The 16,325-nt window shown below is 37.1% G+C and overlaps 2 protein-coding genes and 1 long non-coding RNA gene across 4 annotated transcripts in view; 1 reads left to right on the top strand and 2 right to left on the bottom strand.

Moving 5' to 3' along the window:
- LOC307156367 (uncharacterized protein) overlaps nucleotides 1–16,325 on the bottom strand; it is a 1,306,365-nt gene that overhangs the window by 557,134 nt on the left and 732,906 nt on the right. The gene's annotated exons all lie outside the window — the stretch shown is intronic.
- On the bottom strand, nucleotides 196–14,504 carry LOC307156339 (uncharacterized protein). Its single transcript, XM_079867632.1, has 4 exons — nucleotides 14,199–14,504; nucleotides 11,200–11,579; nucleotides 3,043–4,207; nucleotides 196–862 (listed from the first exon to the last, which is right to left on the bottom strand). Exons 2-4 carry the CDS (start codon nucleotides 11,255–11,257, stop codon nucleotides 820–822), a joined length of 1,266 nt encoding a protein of 421 aa, XP_079723758.1. The 5' UTR covers nucleotides 11,258–11,579; nucleotides 14,199–14,504; the 3' UTR covers nucleotides 196–819.
- LOC307156684 lies at nucleotides 15,690–16,188 on the top strand. Its single transcript, XR_013820773.1, has 3 exons — nucleotides 15,690–15,754; nucleotides 15,834–15,930; nucleotides 16,125–16,188. It is a non-coding gene; the product is annotated as an uncharacterized lncRNA (long non-coding RNA).

Here is a 16,325-nt window from a genome sequence, read left to right as displayed (position 1 = left end):
ACAGACAGCAATCTCATTCGATGTCAGTCATGTGTGCAGTGAAATATAATTTATTAGGCATTTAAAAGCTCTATTGAGAAAATGAAAACATGGAAAGCTCAAAAAGCAATCATATCAGGATACTTCATGACTTTCAGAACTAAAATAACTAATTCAAGCAGAATCAGCTGAAAATAAGGAAATGGACACAATGAGATGTTGATAAAATGAGTAAAGAGTTTAATCAATCATTACATAACAAATACAAACATTAAGTAAAAGTGAATGAGACAGATCTCTCTCTCTCTCTTTACTGACTTATAAGAGCCGAAGCATCTCAAGAGAAGAAGAAAAGAAAAGTGTCCAGTTTCAAAGATACATGAAAGTATATCTTGCGTTTGCATGGAAGAGTAGAAGTGGAAGATAAACTAGATGTTCTGATGAAAAACAATGAAGAACGAGTTAAAAATTAATATCAGATTCACATCTCTCTTAACAGTGTTATGGCCTTCTTCTCCAGTGTGAATTTTCTGATGGTCTTTCAGTTCATCTTCTGTAGTAAAGGCCTTCTTCACTGAAACACACACCGCCGTGTCTTTTCTGCTGTAATATTAAGGATGAATCTTCTCCTTGGTGTGAATCTTCAGGTGTTTCTTCAGGACTGAAGCCCAATGAAACAGTTTACCGCACTGATCACAGTTAAATGGTCTTTCTTCAGAATGAGAAGATGTGATTTCAGAGAGAAATCCTGAGATGCTTCTTCCCAATGTGAACTCTCATGTGAATCTTCAGACTTGATTTACATGTGAAGCGTTTTTACACTGAGGGCAGGAGACAGATTTATTGCCTTCTGCTTTTTCTTTCTTCTTCACGTCCATCAGGTCTAAAAGAAACATTAAATAAAGTGAGTTTCAATGTACTATTTTATGCAAACAGCTTGCTAATCATGTCTTACTCATGTAGTTAAAGTAGTGATGGGCGATTTCGAAACACTGCTTCACAAAGCTCAGACACCTTTATGAATCTTTTGTTTCAAATCAGTGGTTCAGAGCGTGAATCAAACTGTGAAAGTCACGTGATTTCAGTAAATGAGGCTTTGTTGCTTCATAACCATTTCAAAATGTCAATGATCTCTGTGAACCCATCATGCAGCGAACCACTGAACAAGTGTCTATGGGTTTTGCCTGATCTCTGATCAGTTTTAAACATCTGTAGACGTTTTAATGAGACATTTGCATAATTAAAAGGAATAACAGTAGATAATAGTCTCTTATTGGCCTGTTTAGCTGAGTATTAAAAGCCCACATGTTATACAGATCCTTAATATTTATGATATTGGATGATGTGTTGATTGCATTTGATTGATTACTTCAATAACACATTTGCAATGGTTTGTAAAAGGTGTTTTTATGCATGTTTGGCAAGAGTTTGTGTTGCATTTACATTGTTCTGACTTTTCGAACACTTCAAAACAGTGAATAATGATTTACGAAGCACTTTGATCAACTGATTCAAACCTTTGAAAAGCTTCGTTATTCCCACCACTACACTAAAAAATCTGGTTATTTTTTTCTACCCAAATCCTGGGTTGAGCCTTTTAGGTCAAATTTTTTTGAGGTTTTTTCAGTGTTTGGGTAGTTTTTCTGTAACCCAGATCCTGGGTCAGACGTGACAACCCGGTGTTTAGGTAGTTTTTGTGTTACCCAGATCCTGGGTCAGACGTGATTTTTGCAACCTCTTGCAAGCAGTGCTTCGTCAAATTTGTGCAAATTTTTTAATCTATAAATTCATTATTTCTCTGTATATCTTTGAATTTATGCAAATCCACATACAGGGACACGATGTGAGTCACCTAAATGAGTCTCGCGTCGATCTTTTCATGTGATGGAAACGCCTGCCGCCTTGCAAAAAAATTATTTTACTATAAAAAAAAAAAAAAAGATACAGAATATAAATGCTTAGAAAGTTAAAATGTGTTCTCAGAGCTGTACACTGATTGTTTATGGACAGGTTATGGAGTCAGTCACAGCATATTTCAGCCAATAAACAACCCAAAATGGGTTGTTTTTAATCCAGTGTTTTTTATAAGTGTAGGTCAAAGTGTTCATGAAATGCTAATATTTTATTTAAAAGTAATTCCAATATTTAATGCTGGTTTCACTAGTGCCACCAAATGCTCTTAAATGTGAATCTGCAGCAGCTCAAAGTTTATATCTGGTCAGCACTTGTCTTTAAATGGCAAAGCAAATAGTAGAAATATTATCTGAAGAAAAAAGCATTGCATCATTAGCAGTTGAATATTCCAGTCCAGCGTGAATGTCTCTGTTTCTATTTGAAACCAGCTTGAACAAAATGTTTAGTGTGAAAAGGCCTTCAGACTTCCCAGTTCACCTGCTTTTTAGGCCTTTCCTGTGTCAAATTAATATAAAATGACAAAATCAAGAAAGTTCAACGTTAAAATTATTTTATATTTAATTAACTGAATGTCTTTTTATATTCTTGACCTGAAACAATGCAAATCTCGATAAATGAACCAATCGATTAATGAACCAACCTATTTGTTCTTCAGTATCATGATGTTTCATTTTCTTAAATTATTTTTGATGATCAAAACAAACTTTAACTAGGACTGCAATAACTAATTGATGAAATCGATCATGAAAATAATCAACCACCAAACTAATTATAAATTAATTGTGTATCCATAGGAAAAACATTCTTATGGACAAAACGCATCTGAAAAATGACATGGTTGGTGAGCACAGGAACCATGTTATTTCTTTTGATTTTATTATAAATTTGGTTTACATCGCTCAAATTGCTTATACAGTATGTCACTAAGACAGACAAGTGACAAGTGACCGATCCTGAGTGGCGATGTCACTTCACACATTCAACCATCACGGTTCGGCACGGTTAGCCAAGTGTGCTGAGAGTTCAAGGCCGAGAACGGTTTGTAATTGTGCCGTGCCGTAACAGGCTCAAGTGGAAGCACAACTGGAACCTTTTCTGTAGGTGGAAAAGCAGATTTTGTTTCTCAGCACATAAAGATGATCTACTTACCGTGATCTCAGACTCTGGTGAAGTGGTTTCTTCACTGCATGGATCTTCATGTGTCGCTTCAGGTCACTTTTAAGAGAGAAACTCTTTCCGCACTGATCACACGTGTGCGGCTTCTCTCCTGTGTGGTTACTCTCATGTATTTTCAGATGTTCTGATCGACTGAATCTCTTGTCACAGTGTGAACAATTGTAAGGTTTTTCTCCAGTGTGGATCCTCTCATGTGTTTTCAGATGTTCTGATCGACTGAATCTCTTGTCACAGTGTGAACACTTGTAAGGTTTTTCTCCAGTGTGGATCATCTCATGTGTTTTCAGATGTTCTGACCGACTGAATCTCTTGTCACAGTGTGAACACTTGTAAGGTTTTTCTCCGGTATGGATCCTCTCATGTGTTTTCAGAGATGATGACTCACTGAATCTCTTGTTACAGTGTGAACACTTGTAAGGTTTTTCTCCTGTGTGGATCCTCTCATGTTTTTTCAGAGATGAAGACTGACTGAATCTCTTGTCACAGTGTGAACACTTGTAAGGTTTTACTCCAGTGTGAATTCTCTGGTGCTGTTTTAAATCCTTTGCTGTAATAAAAGTCTTCTCACACTCAAAGCACATGTACTCTCTCACACCAGTGTGAATTTTCTCATGTCCACGTAAATATTCCAGCCATGAAAAAGTCTTTCCACACACAGAACATGAATGCGGCTTCTCCTTCGAATGAACTCTCAGGTGTCTCTTCAGGTGTGATGCACAGAGAAATGTTTTGCAGCACTGATCACATGTGAACGGCTTCTCTCCGGTGTGGATCCTCAAGTGAACATTAAGGTTTGCTGATTGACTGAAACTCTTCCCGCATTGATCACATGAGAACGGCTTCTCTCCAGTGTGGATCATCATGTGAACATTAAGGTGTGATGATTTACTGAAACTCTTTCCACATTGATCACATGAAAACGGCTTCTCTCCGGTGTGGATCCTCATGTGAATCTCAAGATTATGTTTGCTTTTGAAACTCTTTCCACACTGAGTGCAGGTAAAAGAATTCTTGGCTTTTCTTTTCTTTAAAAATGTCTGTTTAGTCTTTGCGTGACTCAAAGGTTTTTTTCCAGGTTTGACATGATGCTCCTCCACTTCACTCAGTTCTTCACTCTCCTCGCTCTCTTCCATCGGATCTGAAATGAAAGAAAAACCCTGAATTTCAAATGTTCTAAATAATCAAAATAATTCAAAGAGAGAATTATGGAGTGAATGAAGATTAAAATGATCCCAGATGTAACAGACAACTGCTATAAAATATTACAATAATTTATGTCTTTTTATAAATTAATTATACGTCCCTGAAACCTTCCCTGAATGAGGTACACTGATCTTCCAGTTATTATTTTAAAACATTATAGGCACAAATCCCATGTTTCTTTAGTGAGAACTATTAAATATGTTTGATCAATGACACACTTATCTAATATGATATGAACATTAAAATACTAGTGCTGTCAAACGATTAAAATATTTAATTACGATTAATCGCATTCATGTCATAGTTAACTCGCGATTAATCGCAATTAATCGAAATTCGGCACAACACCGGCTCGCAAGCCCAAACAAGGGTGTGCGGCGTGCCTGTTATTTTGTTTCCGGTCTAGCTAGATCCGGTGGTGTTGTAGTTTTACTAACATTACTAGTTGTTGCAAAAGCATGTGAAAAAAAACCTACAAAGTTTAGTAGGCATTAATCGCGCGATAAAAAAAAAATACAATACACAATAAAATAGACTGTCATATTTTGACACCAAACTGATTTTTTTGACATCAAACAGATTCTCCCCACTCAGTGAAACACCCACTGAGAATCCTGTTGATTGTGCCCTAGTAATTGGTGATTCGATCACACGGAACGTGAAAATAGAGACACCAGCCACCATAGTCATATGTTTCCTGGGAGCCAGAGCGCCTGACATCAAAGCAAATTTAAAAGTGCTGGCTAATGCTAATCGTAAATTCTCCAAGATCATTATTCACGTCAGCACTAAAGATGTTCGACTCCGCCAAAATTAATATTAAAGAGGTGTGTGAATTCGCAAGTACGATGTCAGGCACTGTAATTTGCTCTGGCCCCCTTCCTGTTCGCAGGAGTGATGAGATAGTTAGTAGATTGTCCTCACTCAATGGCTGGCTGTCGTGGTGGTGTCCGCAAAATAATATAGAATTCATAGACAATTGGAAAAGTTTTTGGGGCAGACCCGGCCTGTTGAAAAGAGTATTCATCCCTCCTGGGGATGGCACATAGTCTTAGAGCTCAAACATGACAATCTGGGGCTCAAGTCAGGAAGCAGACAGACTGGCTAAACCGACCATCTACTAGCTGTCTCACGTCACCAAGGTCAGATAAATCCCATCACATAGAGCCTCTTTGACCTAGATATCATCATATAGAGACTGTCTGTTCCCCGAATTAGGACATACAAAAAACTCCTAAACCCATTCAGGGGTAAAAATGTAATTGATGTTCAACAAATAAAAAACAGATATAATACGGATGAGCAAATGATAAAGCTCGGGTTGCTGAATATTAGATCCCTTACTTCAAAAGCACTTATTGTTAATGATATTATTACAGACTATAATCTAGATGTGCTGTGTTTGACAGAAACAATTATATTACTTTATATGAGTCCACCCCGCAAGATTACTGTTATAAACATGAACCTCGTCTGAGAGGCAAAGGGGGAGGTGTTGCTGTAATTTATAGTAATATCTTCAGAATTACTGAGAAGTCTAGTTTTAAATATAATTATTTTGAAGTGTTTGTGCTTAATGTAACACTATCTAGTGTAAATGATAAATCACTACTACTGTATACAGGCCACCAGGGCACCATACAGACTTGATCAAAGAATTTGCTGATTTTCTATCAGAGTTAGTACTGGCTGCAGATAAAGTACTAATTGTTGGTGATTTTAATATACATGTAGATAACGAAAAAGATGCATTGGGATTGGCATTTAAAGACATTCTGAACTCTATTGGAGTTAGACAACACGTGTCAGGACCTACTCATTGTCGTAATCATACTCTAGATATAATATTATCACACAGAATAGATGTTGATGACGTTGAAATAATGCAGCAGAGCGATGACATCTCAGATCATTATCTAGTCTTGTGTAAATTACATTTAGCCAAAGCTGCAAAGCCGACTCTGTGTTATAAATATGTTAGACCTATCATTCTGACCTACCCACTTCTGCCACTAAAGATTGCTTTATTAATAATCTTCCTGATCAGTTTCATCATCTCAGCATCCCGGATAGCTTAGAAGAACTAGATATTGCAACAGAAACTTTTAACTCTCTCTTTTCCAGTTGCTCCGTTGCCCTTAAAGAAGATTAAAGGAAATAGTCCAACGCCGTGGTACAACGAGCACACTCGGGCCCTTAAGAGAGCAGCCAGAAAAATGGAGCATTGCTGGAAGAAAACATAACTAGAGGGATTTCGCATTTCATGGAAAGAAAGCTTGATTACTTGCAGAGAGGCCTTAACTCTTCGGAGTCTTGGGCTATTTTGGCCGTTTTTGAGTACTTTTTATTTTGCGACATAAACAAATGTTTACCATACCAATGTTTGGTATTGTTTTTTTCAGCACAACATCACCTATATGAACAGACAATTATTTTTTCACTTTTATGTACTGTATCAACATACTGGACCCAAAATCACACAAAAAACACAAAATCCGAATAGAAAAATTATAGTTTTTGTACTACAAAAAACACAAACATGCTCAATGAAGCATTTTAAAAGGTTTAAAATGTAAACACAAGTTGTAAATGTCAACATATACAGGTAAAATTCAGATATAATCAAGCTATATACAAAAAAAATATGATTTACAAAAAAAAAGCGAGTGTAGCCATAGGCTTTTTTTTCTCTTTTTAGCTTTGCCACTTTTTAAAAGTTTATGCACACAATTATACAGAGAGCTATATTTAAGGCCTTGCATTCCCAGAGTATGAGGGTTCCCATTTAGTGCAAATACAACATAAAAAAGGTAAAATTGAGATAAAATCTAACTATATACAGCAAAAAGCAGGTGTGGCAATAGGCGTTTTTTTCTTTTCTTTTTTGCTTAGAAACTCTACAAAACACTTCATGTACAATTACACAGACAGCTACATTACAGGGCTTTCCTTCCTTGAGTAAGAGGGGTTCCTAAAAAGTGCAAATATACTATACAAAAGGTAAAATGAACACAAAATCAAACTATATATACAACTATTTACAACGAATATCAGGTGAGTTTTTATTTATTTATCTGTGCCACTCCTCAAAACAGTTTCTGTCAACAATGAGACCAAAGACATTCGCTTCATTTTCCTTCCACAAAAAACTACCTAAACTACCTAAACTATCTACACTACTCCTAAACTACTCTCAAAATCTATTCAAACTTTTCCAAAAACTAGCAATAATATCTCTCTCTCTCTCTTTCTATATATATGTCTCTCTGTCTACTCCGTCAATCTCCCAACTCCCACGGGCGCCTTTCAATTTCACTTCTTTGCTCAGTTGGCTCCTCCTCCACTCCCTAAAATGTGCAGCCTGAAGAGCAGAGTCAGCAGATTCACACATTTTTCTCCGTTTTGTTTTATGACAAAAACCGACGAAGTTATGAGAATAAATGCAACGCCTGTCGCATCCCATCTTGCGTTCCTTTACGAACGCGTCAATATTTTCAAAAAAAATTTATATAAAGTTTAAATTATCATATCTCCGTTTTTACTTGGTCTATCAACACAAAACAAAAAGTAAAATAGAGTTTCAAGCCAGCACTTTCGACAGAAGTGGACAGCAGCGCTCAACGTGACTTTGTTTTTATGCTTCAACGTCTTAAACTGGTCATGTGATTTGATCACGCCGGCGTGATCGGCGACTCGGAAGAGTTAAAAACTGCTAGATCTGCTTATTTTTCAAACCTATCACTAGGTATTTATTTGAAATAGTGACTAAACTAACGAAAAATAAATCTTCTAGCCCAGACGTTTCCAAGCAACACAGCAGTAATGACTTTGTGAACTTCTTTACTAACAGGATTGATAATATCAGGGAGAAAATTATAACTATGCAATCGTCTACTACAGTATCGCATCAGGCAGTGCATTGTAGTCTCCTTGAAGAAAAATTTTATTCATTCATTGCTATAGGAGAGGAAGAATTTACTAAACTCATTAAATCATCTAAATCGACAACATGTATGTTAGACCCTATACCGACTAAGCTACTGAAAGAGATGCTTCCAGAGGTTATAGATCCTCTTCTTAATATCATTATTCATCTTTGTCACTAGGATATGTACGAAAACTTTTAAGCTAGCTATGATTAAACCGCTTGTTAAAAAACGCAACTTGATCGTACAGAATTAATCCAATTACAGGCCGATCTTGAATCTACCTTTTCTGTCAAAGATACTAGAAAAGGCAGTATCCTCACAACTATGTTCCTTTTTAGAAAGAAATGATATCTGCAAGGATTTTCAGTCAGGATTTAGACCGTACCATAGTACCGAGACTGCTCTTGTTAGAGTCACAAATGATTTGCTCTTATCATCCGATCGTGGTTATATCTCTCTATTAGTGTTACTTGATCTTAGTGCTGCATTTGACACTATCGACCACAACATTCTTTTAAATAGACTAGAAAATTATGTTGGCATTAGTGGAATTGCATTAGCATGGTTTAAATCATACTTATCTGACTGTTATAAGTTTGTAGCAGTAAATGAAGAGATGTCTCATCGATCACAAGTTCAGTATGGCGTACCACAAGGCTCAGTAGTAGGACCGCTGCTGTTCACTCTGTACATGCTACATTAGGATATATCATTAGGAAACATGGAATTAGCTTTCACTGTTATGCCGATGATACTCAGCTCTTTATTTCTTCACGCCCAGACGAAACTTACCAATTCACAAAATTAACAGAATGCATAGCTGATATAAAAAATTGGATGACTAGTAATTTCCTACTACTTAATTCTGAAAAAACAGAGATTCTAAATATTGGACAAAAACCTTCCTCACATAATAGCGAGAGTTTTAAGAATACTGTCTAACACTCGATGGCTGCTCTGTTAAGTCTTCGTCGTCAGTTAGGAACCTGCTATTTGATACCAATCTTTCATATGAAAGTCACGTGTCTAGTATCTGTAAAACCGCATTTTTCATCTTAAAAATAAATCTAAATTATGCCACATGCGCTTATTGACAAATGCGGAACAATTAGTTCATGCGTTCATGACCTCAAGGCTAGATTATTCTAATGCTCTACTGGGTGGTTGCCCTGCACGCTTAATAAACAAACAACAGCTGGTCCAAACCGCAGCAGCTCGAGTTCTTACCAGAACCAGGAAATATGACCATATTAGCCCGGTTCTGTCAACGCTGCACTGGCTCCCTATTAAACATCGCCTAAATCTTAAAATATTGCTGATTACTTACAAAGCACTAAATGGTTTAGCTCCGCAGTACTTGAGCGAGCTCTTAACGCATTATAGTCCTTCACGTCTATTGCGATCTTAAAATTCCGGCCAGTTAATAATACCTAGAATATTAAAAATCGACTGCTGGCGGTAGATCCTTCTCCTATTTAGCACCAAAACTTTGGAACAGTCTTCCTAACATTGTCTGGGAAGCAGACACACTCTGTCAGTTTAAAGCTAGACTAAAAACACATCTCTTTGGCCTAGCATACACATAACACATTATATATATTATACACATTATATAGACTTCTATAATTCAATGCTAGGCTGCATAGATTAGGTCAGCCGGAACCAGGAACACTTCCCATAAATCATGATGTACTCTTTACATCATAAGAAGAATGGTGTCTACGCTAATATTAGTCTCTCTGTTTATCCCGAGGTTTACCGCAGTCCGCCGGATCCAGGCCCTATCCAGATCTGATGAAGGACCAGCGCCTGTACGGGACGACAACGCAGTCTTGAAGTGTCAACTAGTCTCTCCTCTTCCGCCGGATCCAGGCCGTATCCAGATCTGATGAAGGACCAGCGCCTGGACGGGACGACAACGCAGTCTTGAAGTGTCAACTAGTCTCTCCTCTTCCGCCGGATCCAGGCCGTATCCAGATCTGATGAAGGACCAGCGCCTGGACGCGACGACAACGCAGTCCTGAAGTGTCCACCAGTCTCTCCGTTTCCTGAAGTGAGGTAGACCCCGACCGTATCCAGATCAGATGGTGGATCTGCACCTGGACCTACCCATGACGCATCCTGAGGTGCCAGCCTCATCAGCCCTGTGAAGGCCTCATCGACACGACCAATCTGACCTCTGACCTGTAACGCTGCCTGGATCATAATCATACACTGTTCGCTCGTTGGCCAGAGGAGAACTGGCCCCCGACTGAGCCTGGGTTCTCCCAAGGTTTTTTTCTCCATTCTGTCACCTGATGGAGTTTTGGTTCCTTGCCACTGTTGCCTTGGCTTTTGGCTTGCTTAGTTGGGGACATTTAATATTCAACAATATTACTGATCTGCCTTATTTTGGGTGGACGATGATGCAATTTTCTTCTAGAAACAAACTTTGTTGTATTATTTTCATGTTATCACTGTGAAGCTGCTTTGATACAATCTGTATTGTAAAAAGCGCTATATAAATAAAGGTGACTTGACCAACTTTTAGATTGATATTTAATTATGTTAAAAACTACAAAAACGTTTTAATTAAGGGCTGTTCACACTAAACTTCTCCTTCCGTTGACTTCACATGCATGTGAAAGTGGGACACAAGAAACACAAGATCAAGTGAATTTCACTGCGAGAAAGAACACAAATGTTTGCAGTAAAGCAGAGTAGATTGAACATTTTTACATTTTGGACATTAATTAAAAATACTCACAAAATTCTGGTAACATTGTTACAAATTGTAAACAATATGTTGTAAAATAAAAAAGTTAAAATATTTAGATTTAGTTTGGCCTGATCTTGACAATAAATATGAAACCTCCCTTTACAGACCATGTGTTAAAACAACAGAAACTTTTGCAGCCATTTCATAGTTGAACTGTATATCTAAATGTGATGAAGTGCTTGAATGTTTCTAACATGAATGTTCTTCAGCATCATGAATGAATGAAGAATAAACACCAACCTCTTTGTTCTTCAGGATCTTCAGTGTGTTTCATTCTGCAGGGTTCTGGATCACTCATGTTCTCTCTGTCCTCTTTAATAAACTCAGTCTTTGCAGATTTCAGCTCTTCCTGATGCTCTGATGCTCGTCTTCACTTGCAGCTGATGGGAATTTACAGCATTTATTGGAGAATTACTGTGGGAGGAGCTTCACTGATGATTAATTACAGTGGGAGGAGCTTCACTGATGATGAATTACAGTGGGAGGAGCTTCACTGATGATGTGAATGTAGTGGGAGGAGGTTCACTGATGATGTGAATGTAGTGGGAGGAGCTTCACTGATGATGTGAATGTAGTGGGAGGAGCTTCACTCAAGATGAATTGTAGTGTGAGGAGTTGATCTGCCAAAATCAAGAATATATAAGTTACTGAGTTTGTTTTTATGCTCATGGACATCAGAATATAATAATGGAAATTCTTCCAATTATAAATAATGGTAAGAACAACAGTTGAAAGCGTAAACAGGAATAAACATAGGCTACTGTTAGATTTACTGTTAGATTTAATGAACAATGCCAAACCCAGCTCTGAGGGAGAAAAGGTACCCTCCTATTATCACTGTAAAGCTGCTTTGAAACAATCTATATTGTTAAAAGCGCTATATACATGAAGGTGACTTGACAGACGAGACACGGCAGGCAAAAACATCGCTTTTTTACACTGGTCAATTTTGATATTTTGGACTATTTGTCTTCAGTAACATGTCTTCTTTCAGACTTGTGCTGAAAATATGTCCAAAAAACACATTTAGGTCTTTATTTTACTACACTTTGTCTGTTTGCGTCTGTAGATTTCTTCATCACACACACCGTTAGAAAGCTCTCTCTCTCCTGTACAATGCTGTTGGATCCAAATATGGTCATTTCTTGTTTATCAGCAACTAATCATGAAAGAAAAATAGGCGATTTAACTCGAAATGCGCAATCTCATTGGCTGATGCCAAATTCTCTCAAACGTGATTTGTTCAGAATCGTCACGTGACGCGCTCTGACATTTCCGAGGTGGTTCAAAATGTCGAAAGATATGCGTGTAAAATTCTCTTAGAGAAGCCGAAAACAGTTGTCATTAGCAAGAAGACACAAGGGATTACCAATGAAGACAGAAGATTCATAGCCTACATGTCATATATTAAATATATATATATATATACTTTGTCATTCTACCTGTGTGATGGACTGTTGTGTTGTTTTGGATGTTATGATCAGTGATGGATGAAGCAATAATGAGTTTTGGATGTTAAACAGTGTGATACATGGATTTTACTTGGACCTAAAGCATATTTTGTCTGTAATTAATGGCTTTTAATAGAAATTAGTGGAATTTTGCCATAAATCTTTAAAGGCCGTTTTCTCAAAATGATTTTTCTCACACTCCTAGTGACGATTTTCCACTTCTGTAGCACCTACATACACCAAACTTTACAGTCGTATTCCTAACTATATTGTGAAGCTTTGTTCAAAGGGATTTGTTGAAATATCATTCTTGGCCTGGTTTGTATGACATTATATGCCTAAAAATAGGGCGGAAATCAATTTAAGGCTATTGGCAGTATTTTCTGATTTACAGGGTAACAAAAGGAGATATTCATAATCCCCTCTGATAATTACATATATCCTGAATAACATATTTAAACATAATATTACAGAAAACTTGCTATACATTTTTTTCTCCTATTCTTAAATGAATGAATGAATGAGGCATTTATATAGCGCTCTCATATGTACTACTGTACACCCAAAGCGCTTCACAATCATATCAGGGGATCTCTCCTCAACACCACCAGTGTGAGCATCCACTGGGATGATGCGACGGCAGTCACAGTACAACGGCGCCAGTGCGCTCACCACACACCAGCTATAGTGGAGAGAGAGAGAGAGAGAGAGAGAGAGATAGGTTGGAGAGTGATAGGTAGGTGATATTCAGTGGATGGGGGTTATTAGGAGGCCATGATTGGCAGGGCGATTGGAGGGAATGTGGCCAGGACACCGGGGTTACACCCCTACTCTTTACGAGAAGTGCCATGGGATTTGTAATGACCACAGAGAGTCAGGACCTCGGTTTAACGTCTCATTCGAAGGACGGTGCTCTTTGACAGTATAGTGTCCCCGTCACTACAGTGGGGCATTAGGACCAACACAGACCACAGGGTGAGCGCCCCCTGCTGGCCTCACTAACACCTCTTCCAGCAGCAACCTGGTTTTCCCAGGAGTCTCCCATCCAGGTACTGACCAGACTCAGCCCTGGTTATCTTCAATGGGAGCACAGTCTTGGGCTACAGGGTGATATGGCTGCTGGCAATTCATGCGAGTAATCAACTGGTAAAGTTTCATGGTGGTATCTGTAAGTTACATTTTTTACCCTGTTCACCTGTAGTGTCTCGCCTTAATGAATAAATGTCATATTCCTTAGTTAATCTGATAGTTTTGTAAGCCGTCGTGTTCATGCTACTGTATCAGATATCAATCAGATCCTCAGGAAAGAAGCATGATCACGCACGGATGGGATGAGTGATGGAATTTATTCTCTTTTAAAGAGGAGTAGTATATGAGGCAAAATTAGCACAGAAAGCGTGAATGCTAAAAGGCATGAATGTGCCATACATAATTGCACATATACATGTAGGCAACAAAATACATAACAGTGTTTCACAAAATATAACTATGGTTCAATCTTATTCAATGACACAGCATGATAACCAAAAAGACTTTATATTATAAAATATTTACACACATTTTCTTGATGTGTTTATATGATGGTGTGTTGCAAGTATGCTTAGTATTTTCATTTGCATTAAACGTTATATTACATATAAGTTATATTTTGTGAAACACTGTTATATTTTGTTGCCTATGTGTATGGTAACTGACGATGTTAGTCAAACAAATATTATATCTTAGACTGCTATTCAATCACATTGAAACTTAAAACAAATTATATAACCATTAAGAGTGCAAACATACCTTTAAAGAAGAGTTCTACGAGGCAAAATGAGCAAAACACACCGGAAGTCCTGCTCTCTCACTCCTGCATGAACAAACACACACGCGAATGAAGAGATAGGCGTATCACGATTAAAAGCGCCAGTTTCAACGAGAGAGATCGCTAAATTCACGGATACACGTCATGAAGTATTTATCAACAAAGTTTTAACACGATGTTCACTGTGATAAAGAGACCGCAAATAGGACATATGTTTGAGTATGAGAGAGAGAAAGATACTGTGCTTCTGCTTTCACAGTGAGACTAAGCGCGAATGCTTAAAGGGGGAAACAAAGAGAAACCACTTCCTAACGGCAGTTTCACACCGCAAGCTTGAGCTCCGCGTCAACCTCGTCATAACGGAGCAAGTCTTTACACTACACTGTAAAAAGTGAATAGTTGGATCAACTTAAAAAAATTACTTCAATTGGTAACACCTAAAGAAATTAAGTTTTCTCAACTTAAATTATCACGTTTTTCACGATAAAATGTGATAATTTAAGTTGAGAAAACTTAATTTCTTTAGGTGTTACCAATTGAAGTAATTTTTTAAGTTGATCCAACTATTCAATTTTTACAGTGTACATGGACACAATCGGAATGAAATCAATCCGATTGATGAATTCGAACAAGGTGTTTACATGAATGATAAATAAAGTAATAGGGTTGATGTGCGCGTTTATATGTCACAAGTTTCAAATCGGATCTGATGTTTTGACATGCGCATTGTTTAAATATTCTCCTCTATTGTCCTGCTTCACTTCACAGACGCGCGAGTGAAATGAGAATTGACTATACATTATTTTGTAGAAGTTGGTCATTTATAAACTTGATAGCCCTAGTGAAAAAAAAGTATACTTTATTGTTTTTGAAATATATTCTGTTTTTCAATTGTACATTGCAAATATACTAACAATAATTGTACTATCTTTAAATATATTAAAAGTATATTAGCATCATGCTTTTACCTATTTTCACAATACAACTTTTAACAGACTTTAAAATAATTGTACTTTAGTATATTTTCTAAACAAATATATATTTTAGAAAAATATACAAAGTGAAAATTCTGTTTATTTTTTTAAAAGTGCATTTGCACTTTATCAAAAAAAAAAAAAATGTAGGTAGGCCTATATTTTAACTGTGTGCTTGAAATGATCATTGTGACAAGGCATTGAAAGTATACTTTCAAGTATTTTGTACAAAGTATAGCTTTGTTTAATAAGTTTTATTTGTCTAATAATGTACATCTGTTATTGAGGACAACATGATAGCCTCGTGGGCAAGAAGTCCTGCTCTTGAAATCCTGCTCTCGCAAGAAGTCCTGCTCTGCTCTGTAAAATGTCGAGCATTTTACAGACTTTGTTGTCGAGTTAAAATACGCCAACGAGCAACTAAATCCTATACTAATACTAAATCTAGCATTCTAAACAACTTAAGTTTATATTTTTGCATTATTGTGATATTTTATTAGGCAGAAGACTCTCTACCATTGCAGTCCCACCTGAACAGGAAGGTCCTAACATCAGCGCACAGGGTTAACTACTGTAGAAAGGAGAACGATCATCACTCAGTGATTTCTAGCATGTGTCTTGATGTATATTTGTCTTAGACAGGGACCCCTTCACTGCAGATGAGCTGAAATGGGCTAAATCATCGATGTCAGTCTTTCTCTCTATGGATCTCAGCATTTTTGGACAGAATTTAGGATTTGTAAGTATTAAAATTTAATCTGGAATAATTTAATTTAGTTCAGTTGAAATGTTTGAATATGCTATTGCCAAAGCTGTGTACAAATATATATTCTTAAGTTATTGTAAACATAATAATAAAAATGTAAAAAAAGGAGGTTAAAAATATTTTGACACTAATATTTATTTCTCTCTCTCTCTCTCTCTCTCTCACAGTATATAGTGTTGGAACCGGGCTCTCCTCTGAAGGACTGAGTACATTTGTGTTTGTGGACACGCACACATCAGGGAACATTCTGATGTTGTCAGTCAACTTCTGAACAGGAACCAATCTTTGGAGAAGTTCATTTATTCAAAGGTGGACAAAAACATTGTGTTGACTTTTTAAAGATTATTTTGATGATGATTTTTACTCGT

Source organism: Squalius cephalus (genome assembly GCF_949319135.1).
Source record: "Squalius cephalus genome assembly, chromosome: 1".
In the NCBI taxonomy this organism is placed as follows: domain Eukaryota; kingdom Metazoa; phylum Chordata; class Actinopteri; order Cypriniformes; family Leuciscidae; genus Squalius; species Squalius cephalus.
Note: the sequence above shows the minus strand (reverse complement) of the source record. Positions and strands in the feature narration are given on the sequence as shown.